Source organism: Ursus maritimus, unplaced genomic scaffold (genome assembly GCF_017311325.1).
Source record: "Ursus maritimus isolate PB19 unplaced genomic scaffold, ASM1731132v1 scaffold_9, whole genome shotgun sequence".
Lineage (NCBI taxonomy): Eukaryota > Metazoa > Chordata > Mammalia > Carnivora > Ursidae > Ursus > Ursus maritimus.
This window is the reverse complement of record NW_024427107.1, coordinates 80158962-80174068: the sequence shown is the minus strand read 5'-3', so window position 1 is coordinate 80174068 and position 15107 is coordinate 80158962. Positions and strand designations below refer to the sequence as shown.

At 58.6% G+C, this 15107-nt stretch overlaps 2 protein-coding genes and 1 long non-coding RNA gene across 6 annotated transcripts in view; 1 reads left to right on the top strand and 2 right to left on the bottom strand.

Moving 5' to 3' along the window:
• MROH1 (maestro heat like repeat family member 1) overlaps positions 1 to 4142 on the bottom strand; it is a 68599-nt gene extending 64457 nt beyond the window's left edge. For both annotated transcript variants that reach the window (XM_040625719.1, XM_040625720.1), the window contains exons 1-2: positions 3969 to 4142; positions 2527 to 2762 (exon numbers count right to left, since the gene is read on the bottom strand). The gene's annotated coding sequence lies outside the window, so the exon portion shown is untranslated. The remainder of the gene's footprint in view (positions 1 to 2526; positions 2763 to 3968) is intronic.
• Positions 4143 to 4560: 418 nt separating this feature from the next.
• On the top strand, positions 4561 to 10816 carry LOC103656653. Of its 3 annotated transcripts, none has more exons than XR_005833751.1 (4): positions 4561 to 5217; positions 6253 to 6485; positions 7645 to 7756; positions 8114 to 10816. It is a non-coding gene; the product is annotated as an uncharacterized LOC103656653 (long non-coding RNA). The 3 variants fall into 3 exon arrangements; XR_005833752.1 differs by having other exon boundaries at positions 7645 to 9391; positions 9480 to 10816; XR_005833750.1 differs by having other exon boundaries at positions 7645 to 10816.
• A 72-nt stretch (positions 10817 to 10888) lies between these two features.
• HGH1 (HGH1 homolog) lies at positions 10889 to 13979 on the bottom strand. Its single transcript, XM_040626075.1, has 6 exons — positions 13231 to 13979; positions 13058 to 13158; positions 12851 to 12949; positions 12562 to 12653; positions 12345 to 12467; positions 10889 to 12264 (listed from the first exon to the last, which is right to left on the bottom strand). The coding sequence occupies exons 1-6, from the start codon at positions 13854 to 13856 to the stop codon at positions 12094 to 12096; spliced, it is 1212 nt and encodes a 403-aa protein (XP_040482009.1). The 5' UTR covers positions 13857 to 13979; the 3' UTR covers positions 10889 to 12093.
• Between the last annotated feature and the right edge of the window lie 1128 nt (positions 13980 to 15107).

Genomic DNA, 15107 nt, shown 5'->3' with positions numbered 1-15107 from the left:
GGCTCAGTCAGTTGAGTATCAAACTTTGGTTTCGGCTCAGGTCATGGTCTCATGGCTCGTGGGATCAAGCTCCAAGCTCAGTTGGGAGTTTGCTGTAAGATTCTCACTCTCTGCCCCCCCACCCCCACTCGCTTGCTTGCTCTCTCTAAAATAAATAAATCTTAAAAAAAAGACAAAAAACTGTTCATGGAAGGAATAGAATCAAAATCCTCCCATATGACTCAATATTGTAAAGCTCAATTTTCCTGAATCTACAAATATATGAATCAGGACACTGGAGGGTATTTGGTGAAATGGTCCAAAATTCATATAGAAGAATTAACGTACAAGAATAGCCCATTTAAAAAAAAGAAAAAGAGGGGTGCCGGGGTGGCTCAGTCATTAAGCAGCTGCCTTTGGCCCACGTCATGACCCCCAGAGTCCTGGATTGAGCCCCACATCAGGCTCCCTGCTCAGCGCAAAGCCTGCTTCTCCCTCTCCCACTCCCCCTGCTTGTGTTTCCTCTCTCACTCAAATCAATAAATAAAATCTTAGGGGAAAAAAAAAAGGACAGCGAGGTAAATTTTTAAAAGTATATGAAGAGGAGGATTTGTCCTATATTATGTTAAAGTATATTAAATCAATGGAACTATATAAAAAGTCCAGAAATGAACACCAATAAGGAAGAAAACGTATTACACAAGAAAGAGTTTTAAACCATACAGACAAATTAGTCAATAAATAGTGTTGAAACAGCAAGTTAAACTCGGGGAAAACGCTAGCCTCCCCACATCTCTCCTTACCCCAACATGAACTCTAGATGCACGTACGAGTTAAATGGAAAGATGAAATGTAAAAGTACGAGTAGAAAGCACAGGTAAATATTTTATACTCTTGACGTAGGAAAGGACGTCCTAAGCCAGACACAAAAACCCAGACATGTTAATGAGCACTGTTCAGTTTCACTATAAAAAAAATGTTAAGTTTCTGAGTCAAAAACATACATAAATTTGAAAAACTGTATCCATGCTTACACCTAATGCACACAGCCCTACGTGCTCACACACCTCACCCACCCAGCAGAGCCTAAGGTCAACAAACACAAAGGACGAGTCACTGCTAACAGACACAACGAGAGGTTCCACTTGCGCCACAAGCCAAAGGCTTGGCGGGAGTCCTGGCACACAGCAAGCTCTGCTCGCACCAGACGTCATCAGTGCCGCGGTTTTCACATGGGTGAGGACAGTCAGCAGAGCCTGTGGGGCACCTGCCGCAAGCCCAAATGGTCACACCCGTGATGGGATCACCCACGTTTTGAAACCCTCACAAATACCACAGGGGTCTGGTTAGACTCTTTAAAAAACAATCAATGGGGGAAAGTGCTCGTAGGTGAGCTCATATAAACTCCAGTGGAAAGAGCGGAGCTTGACCGTCCAATGAAAAAGCAAAGAGTGCACAGCTGAACAAGACCATTTTGTAAGGTCCCGTCCGCGGCCCTCGCCCCAGGCCAGGTTATCTGTGTGCTGACGCTGGACACACAGAGATATAGCAGCACACACTCTGCTCTCTATGGACACAGACAAACTGTGAGCAGGCTGCTGATAGCAAACCAAGAGGAATCCCCCACAGGAGAAGAGGGTGCAGAGACAAGGATGGGTCTGGGCCTGGAAGGCACCCTGCATCTTGCAGGAAACGTGTGCTGAGCACTGACTGCCTGGCCAGTACCCTAAAGGCACCATCTCTTCTAATACACATAGCCGAGCAAGCTTGAGAGAAACCCATTGCTAATTAGCTGGTTAACAACAGGGCAGGACTCACCCAGGACTGGCTCCCACAGGTTCCACTCTACGCCCAGGCTATGACGCAGACTAGCACAGGTCAGGAAGGCGGGGTTAAGGAGGTCTTCCCTCCCTGCAACCTACACGTCGTCGCTGAGTGAAGAAGCAGCTTCCTCCTTATTCACCTCAACTAAGCAGTCCTTCCACCAGTAAGCCGACCAGGCACCACCTAAGCCCAGAGTCCAAGCCCTCGGCTTGAAGGATGCCCACATGTATTATGGCTGCCACATGACATGACAGAGGATAACAGAGGTGCTGGGCCAATTGCACCAAGCCCAAAGTGGGTCAGAAGGAGGCATGGGAGGCAAGGAAGCCATGGACACCACTGCCCAGAGGAAGCCATGAGCCTGTCTGAGGGCCAGGCCACCATGTGGAGTCATGGGAATGACCCTTCCCTGCAGCAGGGCCCCAGGACTTCCCCTTTTAGCACAGGAGCCAGAGAAGAATCAACTTCCAGAGTTACCAACAAGAACCTGAGCTGATGACCTGGGAAAGGCAGTTCTACAGCTCACTACGCACAGTCCCTTGGGAACACTATTTCTCAACATAAGCCATGCCGAGCTGTGTCCCGGGTTCTCATGCAAACCCCCAAAGCCAGGTGGTCCTTCAGCTCAGCAAAGAAATCACATTCCTCATTACTCCAGCAGCCAGTATTCCCTGAGCACTGGCCAGGAGCCCACAAGAGCCACAGGAGCTTTCTTGGACCTACCTCAAGGAGATCAAATAGTTCAGCTCACTGAAGAGGCTCACGAGATCTGGAGCTGCTGATCACATACTAGCCACGACCTGACTGCTTCCTGGGGCCTCAGTGAACCCTGGGTCTGCAAGCTAAGTGCAGACACCTGCTTCCAAGCACATGGACTAGCGGTGAATGCAAAAGCAAGCATGAGCCCCACAGGTTCCACCTCTGATCCACTGACGTCCCTCAGCAGGCAGCAAACAGCCCTGGGGAGTGAGAAACAGCAAGATGAAGATCCAAACAAGCCACGGCAGCCCACATATTGGTTTCAAGGTAACCAAGGGAACTCAACTCAGGTCACTCCACTCTGATACCTCAGACAGACCAGAGACACTTGCTCACTTGAATCACAACAGCCTGAGGCCTGGAAATAAAGACCCTGCTGACAGCAGCATCCCCAGACCCCTTGGGTGCCAGGACTATAGGCGTGAGATGTAGCTGCATCACAATCAAGCCACTGCTGGGGTGTCCCATGCCTGACAATTCCCACATGGGTCTCCTGGGGCCCAGTGCCTGCTGGGTATCTCCATCTGGACCACTCAAACCCAACAGCTCTAATACTCAACTCACCAGCTTCACCCCTGACCTCTCCCTGGCCCCCAACTCACCTGCCTCTTTTCCTGTGTCATCATGCCCTCAGCTATCTGGGTCAGAAATCCCTTCCTGTTCCTCCATCTCCCTCCCCACACCCTATGGTGGACTCACTGACCCTCTTCTTCTCCACCCCGACCACCATCCCTTTCCAAAGTGGTCCCTGCCTCCAAGATTGTCCCCTCGGAGCCAGCTTCCACCCCACCAGACAGCCAGTCCAGCTTACATCCCCAGGCAAGGCTGGTCCTCTGGTTCCCCCCGCCAGACCCATTGCCCCCACCCCACACCTCTGACTCACTTCCCCGCACTCGAGCAGGCCCGCCCCGCGCCCACCTCCACGAGCTGGCAGAGCGGAAGGTCCGCAAGTGTGTAGTTCGGCACTGCCGGCTACCACAGAGCCCTCTCGTCGGGCCCTAACGCTGCACTGCCTCTGTGCTGGCTGGTGCTGCAGGAAACCCGGAACCCCGGCACGCGGGCCTCGGAGCCCGGGGGGCTGCGGCCCGGCCCCGGCCCAGCACCACCTAGCTCTCACCTTGACTGCTACGGCCCTGCCAGCTTCACGACCTATCCTCTAGGACCAATAATCCCCGCGACTTTTGGACAAACTACTCCCTGCTACGGCCCGCCTCCTTCAATGTCAGAGAGGAAACGGGAAGGATCCCCTCGGGGCTCACGCCCCTAGAGGACAGCCGGCGTGCCCGCTGCGCGCTCCCAGGCCCCGGCACCCCTCGCCGGCGTGGAGAAGAAGGGGAGCGGCCAGCTCCGGGCCTCTTCCGGGCCGTGACGCCGCACGCCCGGCTCCTCGGCGGCGCAGGACGCACCTGAGCTCCGGCCAGGGGGCGGGCTCGGCCCCGCGACGCCCGGGACCCTCCTCGCGCTCGCCCGCTGACCTTGGGGAGGCGCCTCCCGACTCGGCTTCCCAGGCGGCCCCGGCCGACGGGGCGACCCCAGACTCTCCGGCCCAGGTTCCCCCGAGGGGCGCCTCTCCGAGCGAGCGAGGCCGAGCCCCGGGGCCCGGCTTACCTGAGGAGCTGCCGCCGCGGCCCGGGCACCGCCCTCCCACCCAGGCCTGGCCCGGAGTGGGCGGAGCCGCACGCCAAGCCCGCCCCCGCCCCCTCCGCCAACCGCGGCCCGGCGCGCGGCAGCCCGGCCCCGCCCCCACACGATCTCTGCGCTCATTGGCCGGAGGCGCGTCCCACTCCCTCCCTCTCTCCACCGAGCCCACCGAGCCCCAGCAAGCGCGAGTGCGCAAACTCCGCCTCGCGTTCGGTCCCGCCCCCGGCCTTCCAGAGACTGCCGCTCCCGACAGTTGGGCTCGAGCGCGGCCTCCCGGCTGGCCGCAAACGCTGCACCCGGTCACTGCGCAGGCGCGGGGCGTGCACTTCCCGCTTCCTCCGCGCGGAACCTGGCCCCCTCCGCCGCTCTGTTCTTGTCAGCCTCGGACACTTACACCTCGAAGATTCGGGCGCGCAGACATTGCTCCACACACCGGGGAACGCATCGGGGACGCGGGCTCGGCGCGCCATTGTGCACAAAGCCAGTCCCCTTGCAAACACACGTGTCCAGGTACACACGCCAGGTGGGCTTCACCTGGACACAGGCGGGTACTATCATGCCTTATCATCTCTCACACAAGAACGCACACACTGAACACCCAAAAAACATCCAGAGACCCTGGGGCCGCCGGCCCCTCCGCGAACAGAGACACATTCAGTTGGCCAACAATGGGGATGAACTGGTGTGTGCCTTCGGGAGCCTGGGCTCTGGAAAGAGGGGCAGGTAATAAGCGAACACTAAGACCCGCGAAGCGCTGTGAAGTGACGCCGCTGGGGGACGGGGACTGAAGGAGGTGCGATCGGACTCAGGGAAGAAGCTGGGAGAGGAGCTGCGTTCTGCACAGGGACACTGGCACCCGCACGGCCGCGGAGGCTGAAACCCTCTGGGCATGTTTGCCGACCAAGAAAAGGGAGTGGCGTCGCAGCAGCTCCGGAAGTGAGAAGGGCGATCTGGGAAGGAAGCGGTCCGCAGCACTGTACCCAGGGCCTCGCAAGTGTCTTCATCTTGCCGCAGGTTGGGTCTGCAGAAAGCTGTGGGTGATGGTGTGAGGGTGCAACGTGGGGCCCCGGGATACACACTGGGGCAGGATGGCAGCTGAACAGTGAGGGGAGGGACATTCCTTTTACCAAGAGAGAAGGGGTTCAGCCCGTTTCTGTTGCAGGGATGGAGCCCAAAAGGGACAGAAGCCCAAAAGGGACAGAGATGCCCTGCAGATGGGGCCTGGTCCATCGGGAAGAGCCACAACCACCCCCCAAGCCCCTCACGCAGCATGTAGAAGTTGCTAGGGCAAGAGACAGGCCTTTTCGAAGCTCCCATCTGGAGGATTCACTTCCCTGCCCAAACCCGGCCTCCGGACTTGGCCAGCGCCCAACATGGCCCCCTGGCTCTCCCCCCTCCCCAGCCTCAGCCAGACTTCATTCCCCAAGGGCACAAACTGCCCCAGCAAACATCACAGCTGTCATTTTGCCTTATTACATTACTGATGCCAAGCTCCCATCTATAATTGTAAGCTCTGGGAGAGAAAGGCCCGTGTCCGTGATTTGCTCCCAAGTGCTCAGCACCAAGCCCAGCACGTGATGGGTGCTCAGTACATCTCATGGAATGGATGGATGACTGCGAGTGCAGTGAAGGAGGGCACAAAAGACTTTGCAAAGGGAGGGTGGACAGAGCTGGTGACCGTTCTGGGTCCTGCCTGCCTCCGCACGATTCTCACTGGCTCCCAGTTCTGTTCTGGCACTGGTGGGAGCTAGGAAGGGGACACCCAGCACGGTTCCCAGGCTCCACAGCAGGAGCTGGGAGGCAGAAACACCTCTGGCCAGAGCCACACAATTTTCCCTTTTGCTGCTCTAGCCCCTAACACCTGAATACAACCCCTCTGCTTGAAATCCAGAGGTTTCTCTTCTCTAACCTGCAGATCAGCAATGAACACAGTCTGTCCATATTTTCTATGTCCCGGGCAGTTTGACAAACAAGGGCAGTGGGTGAGCAAGGGCATATCAAACACAAGCCTTGCTCTAAAGCAGCCCATTCACATTTCTCATCCAACAGGGATAAGAAGACGCGTCTGTCCTACCAGACCATCCCCAGGCCTTCACGGCGGCAGGCACACCATGGCCTGCGGGTCTCCAGGGAGAATGACTCAAGTCCACAGACAATCAGCAAGCCTCCAGGATGGAGGGACACCTGCAGGATGGCGGCCCACAGCCACTGCACCATCTAGCTCATGGCAGAGAGACCACGTATTTGGACATCAGTTGCCCAAACCGTCATCTGTAAAACAGGTGTGACTTCGCTGCGCTCCAGTTTGAGGTCCTGGATGTGAACACCTGCTATGGGATGGGTGTGTCAGGCAGGGTCTGTAGACAGGAGGCAGGGACTAGGCGAGGTGGCCATTGGCAGCTCCTGGGACTCCTTAACAGGTGCCGGCCACACAGCAGGTGCTCATTAACGTTAGCTGCTACCCCCTCTGGCAACAGTGCTCACAGAAGGCTCTGGAGACCAGAAGAACGGAGGGGCCACATTGGCTTCCCTCTCCTAGAGCCCAGACTGGGGACCCTTGCTTGCCTTGGGAATGTGTCATCAGTCTAAGGAGAGCGCTGGGGGCAAGGCCTCCTGCAGTGGACCTTGGCCTAGGCAGAAGCTTCTAGGCCACAGCGGAGGGGTCAGGGAGCGCCCACCCCCATGCCTTTCTTCTGGCTCAGCCTCTCTTGCAGCACACCTGGCTGCCACCTTGCTGCCCTCGAAAAGGACGAGGGGCTCAGCTCCAACAGTTGCCAGCACAATCTGAGTTTCCTTTCCCCTTCCTTATATCCTTAGAAACCCTGCTCATCTTCTCTCGCTCACCCTCCCACAAGCTTCTTTAAAGGTCTTTTGTGGCTACAGAAGGCCTCACCCTGACTTGGGGATTCTCACCCCACAAAGAGTGGACCCCATGCAAGACGGTGCTAGTTCCAGCAAGATATTCTCAGGGAAGGCAGGCCCTGGGGGACAGAAGAACACTCCCCTTTGAGGGCACAATGCAAGGACAGCTCTAGAACGCTCCGTTCTGGAATCTGCCCCTGCTCTCCCAGAGCCTGCCTTGACCCACACCAGTCCACGGCTGTGTTAGCTTCCCACCCCAAGCTCTCAGCCCTGGTCACTCCCTTGCCTTGCCTCTGCCCCAGTCCCAGAAAGACTTCAGAAATTTGGGTGCAGCCTCAAGGGGCACAGGTCCCAGCAGCCTCCTCCAGCCCTGTTGCCCTAGCCCTTCTGACACAAATCAGGCCTCAGCCCTGCCCCCTGCTCCTCCTACCCAAAGCCCTGCAGTGAGCTGGGCCACCCTGCTGCCTCCCGTGGCACCCTGCCCTCCATGAAGGGCAGTGCCAGGCGAAAGCTGGACCAGCAAAACTTCACGGAGCAGGTGTGCGAATGCAGGGACAATGGCTACCTGCTCTCTTCCAGGAAGATTGGCTCTGGGGCCTTCTCCAAAGTCTACCTGGCCTATACCACACATGAGTGCATGCAGCACAACCCCAAGCTGGCCTCTGACCTGCGGGGCAAGCACCATGCCATGGTGAGCCAGACCCATCTCCTCCCCATGGGTGGCAGACAGCAGGCTCTGTGGGCCGCCCTTCAGCCCAGTCCCGGTGGTCCCTGTCCTGACCCCATTGAGGCACCTCCCTGCTATTCTGGCTCCCTCCTGGTCTGGTATCCTCCCAAGGACCTGCAAGCCGGCCACTCCTAGTTCCAGAACCCCTTGAGCATATCAGGGCCAGGAAGGAAGGGAAAGGTCAGTAGAGACCCCCAAGGATGCTGTTTCCCAGCCTCACCCCAGTCAAGTTCAGCAATGTGCACAGAGGACATGGGGCCTGTCCATGTCCCCCTTCAGGGGCTGTGGTCTGCACACAAGGGCCACCCTCCACCCCTGCAGGTGGCTATCAAGATCATCTCCACTTCTGAGGCCCCTGTGGAGTTCTCCCAAAAATTCCTGCCCTGTGAGATATCATCACTTAATGCTACCTACAAGCACCTGAATGTGGTAGGCAGAAACCCTGAAACAGCCCATGCCCAACCTGCCCATCCCCTGCTGCCCAGCGCCACCCCCTTTCCCACCAGGGACCCTTACTGGGGCCCAGCCCCACCCTGAGGCCCTGATCCAATGCACTGGACAGCCCCTCCTTGGGTGATAGCAGGGGGGCGCCCGGCAGGTGCAACTCCATGAGACCTACCAGAATAGCCAGCGGTCCTACTTGGTGCTGGAGTTGGCAGCCCGTAGTGACCTACTGGAACACATCAACGCAGTGTTGGACCACCGCGGCCGCCCAGGGCTGGACGAGGAGGAGGCCCGCAGGGTGTTCTGGCAGCTGGTCAGTGCCGTGGCCCACTGCCACAGCTCTGGCATCGTGCACCGGTGAGGGGGCCGCCCTGCCTGCACGCCACCTGCATCAAGAGGCCCACCTGAGCCCAGGACCAGCACCACTTCCCCTTCCCCATGCAGGGACCTAAAGTGTGAGAATATCCTGCTGGATGACCAAGGCCTCCTAAAGCTGACTGGTGAGCCTGTGGCCCAGCCCCCACCCACTTCCCTAGACTACCCTGACTCATGACCTGAGCCTTCAACTTCTTCAGGAGGCCCATCTATATTCAACTATTGTCTCAGCCAGGACCCCAGCCACTACCCTTGCCTGCTTCAGACTTTTTCTTTATTTTTTATTGCTTTAAAGACTCATTTATTTATTTGAGAGAGAGAGAGGAGAGGCAGAGGGAGAGGGAGAATCCTGAAGCAGGCTCCCTGCTGAGCGCGGAGCTCAATCCCAGGACCCTAAGACCATGACCCGAGCAGAAACCAAGAGTAGGCCACTCAGCCAACTGAGCCTCCCAGGCTCCCTGCCTGCTTCAGAATTCTGACCCCAACCTGGCTTGACCTGCAACCCTCCCAGGAGGCCCAACCCCACACTTGCCTCCACCTGTGCTTGCAGACACCCACACACTCCACACCTGAGCCCACTGTCCCTTCCCATCCTGCTCCTTCTGTGGGCTACTGCCTGCCTGCGCCCCCCCGCATCCCCCTGGCAGACTTTGGCTTCGGCAACCGGTCGGGCCTCAGGAACTTGCCGCTGAGCACCTTCTGCAGCTCTGTGGCCTACACAGCCCCCGAGATCCTCATGAGCAAGAAGTACAATGGGGAGCAGGCCGACCGGTAGAGCCTGTGAGTGGCCCCCCCAGGCACCCCAGCATATGCAGAACCCATGGGAGGGCAAGAGAGAGGGCATGCCCTGAGGCGCCTGTGCCCCCAGGGGCATCATCCTTTCTGCCATGGTGACCAGGAAGCTGCCCTTCAAGGAGCACCAGCCCCACCGCATGCTGCACCTGATGCGCCACGGCCCCACCTTCAGGCCAGGCATGTCCCCAGGTGAGTGAGAATACCCCATGTCCCTCCCAAGTCCCAGCATGGGCCTGGAAAGTGGGGCAGCAAGAAAGACCTGGGTCCAAGAGTGCCTGGGCGGCTCGGTTGGTTAAGCGTCTGCCTTCTGCTCAGGTCATGATCCCGGGGTCCTGGGATGGAGCTCCCGAGTCCAGCTCCTTGATCAGCAAGGAGTCTGTTTCTCCCTCTGCCCCTCCTCCCGCTCATGTTCTCTCTCTAATAAATAAAATCTTAAAAAGAGAGAGAGCGAGACCTGGGTCCAGAGAAGGGTCATCCTGCGCTGTGAGGGGAGTGGCAGCGGCATGGGAGGCTGACCTGGCACCCCACTCCCAACCCAGTCTGGTAGACTGCAGCAAAGCGGTGAGAGGGCAGCGGGGCTGGGGGAGGCCCAGACTCAGACTCCCCGTGTGGAAAGGCAGTGGTCCCGGTGGGCCCTGAGCTCTGCACCGGCCCGGGGCATGCTACCTTCCCTCTCTGTGCCTCAATCTCATGATTGGTGAAGCATGGACTCCCGCCAGGCACTTGGGTGACTGAGTGGGATGACTCCTCCAAACTGCCAGCATTGCTGAGAGTGATGGGCAAGATGGTGGGCAGTGGGAGGCCATAGCTGTGAGCCCTTGCCCACAGAGTGCCAGGACCTGATCCGGGGCTTTCTACAGCTACGCCTGCGTGCATGCGTGGACCTGCAGCAGGTGGCCGCCCACTGCTGGATGCTGCCCACCGCGCACGCTCTCTTCTGCACCATGCTCAGCTTGTCGCCAGGTGGGGTGAGGCCCCCAGCAGGGTGGGCAGGTCGTTGCCCCTCAGTGCCCCTCCCGATCCCCCACGGGTGTCGGTTGCAGAGAAGCCAGCTATGTCCCAGCTGCCGACAACCCTTGACCACTCGGAGCCGGGCAGAGACTCAGAGCCTCCAAGGCCTCTCCTGCAGCTTCGGCGCCCCCAGCACGGGGGAACTCACCGTGGGAGTGCTTCTGGCCCAATGCCTGAGCCCCCAGAGGCAGTCCCAAGAAGAGGTGCAGGATCTGCCCAGCTGGGGCTCCAGAGCATGGCGGCAGCCAGTCTAGGGTGGGCGCCTCCAGGTAGCCACTATCACTGAGCTCCACGGTTGCCACCAGGACCGCGCCTGGGCACTGCCTGGGCATCTGAGGATGGGTAAGCCTAGGTGAGGCCAGATAAAGCATTTATTTTACGAAGGGCATGCTGCCGTCTCAGTGCAGGAAGGGGCAGCCAGCCACGGGGAACCCAGTAGCATTCCCCATCCAGGGAGAACACGAGTCCACATGCCTCCATACCAGAGCTTTAATTGGGAGAAGAAAAATACAGAGGGTACCACAGAGGAAGAAGATACCTCATTTCCATGAAGCACCCAGCCTTGATGGGGGGAACGGGAGTGGACCTCCAGCTTTGGAGACAGTGACAGGACTGAGGACGTGTGGAGTGAGGGTGTGGTAACTCTCAGGGCATCAGGTTCTACTCCAGTGCCAGAGTGCAAAGGGCCTGGGAAGGCCAGCACTCGGGAGTCCTGTGCACAAGATGGCACCAGGAAGGGACCACAGTTCAGGGAGAGCCACGCAGACAGCCTATCAGGCTCGGCTTAGCAGCTGCAGAACAAAAGGGCCCACACAAGAAGCTGCGGGAGAGCAAGTTTCTTGGGCCCTTAGGGGGCTCCAAGGGGGCAAAGTGTGGTAAGGGAAAAGGTCTGGCGAAGAGCAAGGCTGCAGGTACGTCAGGAAGACTGTCTATGTGTTAGGCAAGGGGCTCTGAAACTCAAGGAAGCTGACCAAGGATAGAGTCTAGTTAGTGGGGCCGGCAAGCACATCACATCAGTCCCGGGTGGGAGAAACCAGCCAGGGGCTAAGGGCAGTGCTGGAGCACAGGTCAAGCAGGACGGTGGAGAGGATAAAGAGAGACAGTACCCAGCAAGTGCTCTAAGGACAAACCAGGGGGCCGCAACCCTAGAGATCCCAGGACAGGCTGAGGCTGGTGAAAGTCGCAAGAGGTCAGTCCTTCAAGGCTGGATCTCAGGCAGGGCAAGCTGAGGACCCCAGAATGGAAGACTCAGGGTGGGACTGGCAGCAAAGGGCACTGCTTGCACCTGGATGCCCATGGATGCTCAGGTCTCTAGTGCCCTTGGGGGCTGCTCAGGCTCGTACTGGTTATCTATCCAGCCCCATCGACCATCTTCCTGGAGGTATCTGAGAGTCACAGAGAGTGACTAGCTCTGGCTGACCAGTGCCGGTCTCAGCAACCTGAGCTGCTCGAAGCACAGGGCATGAGGAGGCACCCTGACCCTCCCAGGTTTATTGGGCATTCACCCTAGACACCTCGCCCTGAGCATAAGTGTAGCTGTGCTTTTCAGCAGGGAACAACCTCTGAGCAAGGAGACCCAGAGGCCTGCAGGTGGCTGCAGGAAGGCCTGGTCTGGAAGGCCTGGAGTGATGGGCTGGTAAAGCTGGGCCTGGAGCTGGTGGTGGGTTGCCAGGGCCTCAGGTGGGTGTAGCCCCCTCTGCTTGTGGCTCTGGGGCCAGCTCCTCTGGCTGCTCCCGGGTGTGCTGCTCCTGCTGGTCCAGCTGCTGCAGCTGCCTCTCCACATCCTCAGGCACCTGTACCTCCAGCAGGTTTTCCATGCCCGGCTCGGGCTCATCCCCAATGAGCACCTGCCAGCAGGGAGGCAGGTGAGCAGCTGGCTGATACACCAAAGATGGCCACCCCCCTTCCCCACAAACCCTGCACCCACCTGAATGAGTTTCTCACAAGTCACCTGCACATCGGGCTCTGGCTCCCAGCTGTGCAGCTCACGCAGGATCAGGTAGGCTCCCTGGTTCCTCACCTGCTGCCGACCAGGTGCTGTGGCTGTTAGCTGGAAGAGGGCGAAGGTTATGCAGATATCAGTATACTCGTGCATGCGTGGGTATGTCGTGGGGTGGCATCAGCATAGCAGGACCCCCGCTCACCAGCATAATGGCCTCGATGAGCATCTTGCGGATATCGGCATCAGGCTCTCGCTGCTTGTCTGGCGGCAGATACTGTAGGTCAACAGGCAGCCCTAGAGGTGTATGCGGGAGTTACTGGGTGCCTGCACTGGGTAGCTGGGCCAGACCCTGCCTTCGGAAGCCCCATCTGTGCTCCCCATCTCCTAACTGGAAGGTTTCAGAAGGGGTCCTAATCTGTGCATTTGCCTGCCCCCCAGCGGCCTTCCCTCCTGCCCAGCCAACCCTGAGGTTCCCCACCCAAGCCACTCACGCTCCATCTCCTCCTCAGAGAAGTCCTCAGGCCCAGCCAGGGGCAGCAGCAAGAAGGGGAGAATGTCCACCTGGGGCCCAAGCAACCACTCGTGGTGTCCTGAGGGGAAAACAGAAATGGGAGCCAGTCTGGAGGGGTGGGCCCCAAAGTGGTCTCTTTGACCCAGCCCCCCTCAACCGCAACACCCCCACCCCCATCAGCACTCACTATGCTCGAAGCAGCAGTTTCGGAGAGTCCCCACCACCCCGCCCCTGCGCACCGAGGAGTCTGCGAATTGGGTAAGGGGCAGCAGCCGCTGGACCACGCACCTGAAGGGAGGGACCACTCAGTGCCATCCCTGTTCACTTCCACCCCCTCCCCGCGAGCGCCCCGGGCTTCACCTCTCGGGGTCCAACAGGAAAGTCCGCGCCGCGGGACGCTGGCTGAGGTTGGAGAGCACTGGCCCCAGGTAATGCAGGGGCGCCCGGGCGTTGTAGTCTGGGGTGCACAGCGCGCGCACCAGCCGCTCCAGGCCTGACTCCCCCGGCTCCTCGGTCGCCAGTGCCGCCATCAGCGCGGCACACGGCGCCGGCTCCCGGCTGAGGTTGGCCAGCACGGCGGCCGCCTCCTCGGCCCAGGGCCACTCTGGGTCCAACGCGCGGCCCAGCAGGCGGGCAAGCAGCGCCGGCTCGGCCTCCAGTAGCGGCTCGTGCAGGCCGGGCTCGGCAGCCAGGTTGACGAGCGCATGAGCGGCGTCGCGGGCCGGGGCCGGGGCCGGGGCCGCCGCCAGGTCGACCAGCGCCCGCAGCAGCGCCGCCTGGCCGGCCAGCAGCGTCCGACCGGGCCCAGAGCCGGTCAGCGCCAGCACGTGCCGCACCGCCTTCGCCTGCAGGTCGGCCCGCGCCCCGGGCTCCAGGAAGGGCAACAGCTTCGCCACCTCCGTCTCCAGGCCGGCCTCCGGCATCGGCGACCCTGCGGGAACTAGCCCATCAGCCGACGCGCCCGTGCCAGTCTTGGCCTCCCCCATGCCTGCCGGTGCTTCCCGATCACCCACGCCGCCAGACGGGCCGAGAACCCGCCCATCAGGGGAGCGGCAGCTGTAACCACCAATGAGAGGCTGCCGGCTCTGCGTGCGGGGCGGGGTCGGCGTGCGGAGGCGGGACCACGCCCAGGCCCGGGGCATTGTGGTCCGGGTGCCCGGCTCCCAGCCCTAGGCCTGGGGGGGAGGAGGGGCCGCGGGGGGAGGAGGCGCGCGGACAGAAGCCGGGAATCCCCGGGGTGTCACCGGCCCCCGGCCCGGCCAGCCCCTGGTGGGCGGGCAGATCTCTCCCGTCGCGGCAAGAGCCACAAGATCAATTACTTTAAAAATGTTAGACCAGCCCGTGTTTCCAGCACAATCTCCATTCGGTCATGATAGTATATTTGCATAGGTTGTGTTCAGTCTGGCAAAATTTTGCTTAGAATTTTTGCATCCTGGTCTGTAGTTTTCATATAAAGCCTTGATTTTCTTATCAGAGTAGCACTGGCCTCAGAAGGACTGGGCAAGTGTTCCTTCTTCGATTTTCTGGAAGAGTTTGTGAAACTGGCATTTCTTCCCTAAGTGGTTGGTACAACTACCCAGTGAAGCCCTCCACACCTGAAATTTTCTTTCTAGAAAGATTTTTCGGGGGCGCCTGGGTGGCACAGCGGTTAAGCGTCTGCCTTCGGCTCAGGGCGTGATCCCGGCGTTCTGGGATCGAGCCCCACGTCAGGCTCCTCTGCTATGAGCCTGCTTCTTCCTCTCCCACTCCCCCTGCTTGTGTTCCCTCTCTCACTGGCTGTCTCTATCTCTGTCAAATAAATAAAATCTTTAAAAAAAAAAAAAAGAAAGATTTTTCTGCCACAGATCCTTTAATAGGCACATAGCTATTCAGGTTGCCACTTTCTTCCTGAGTGACTTTTTGGTAGCTTGTGTTTTCCAAGGAACTGGTTCATTCATCTGAAGTGTGAAATTCATTGGCATGAAGTTGGTAATAGTCCCTTCTCCTTTTAACGGCCGTAGCACCTGTGGTCGTGACGCTTCTCATCCCTCATGCTGACGATTTGCGATTTCTGTCATTCTTGCCAGAGATTTGTCCATTTTATTGATCTTACTAAGGAATCATGTTGGATTCATATATTTTCTCTATTTTCGTTTTTGATTAAATGAATGTCCACGTTGACCTTACTATTTCCTTTCTTCTGCTTATTCTGGGTTTAATGTGCTGTTCTCTTTCTAGTTTCTTAAAGGTAAAGGCTG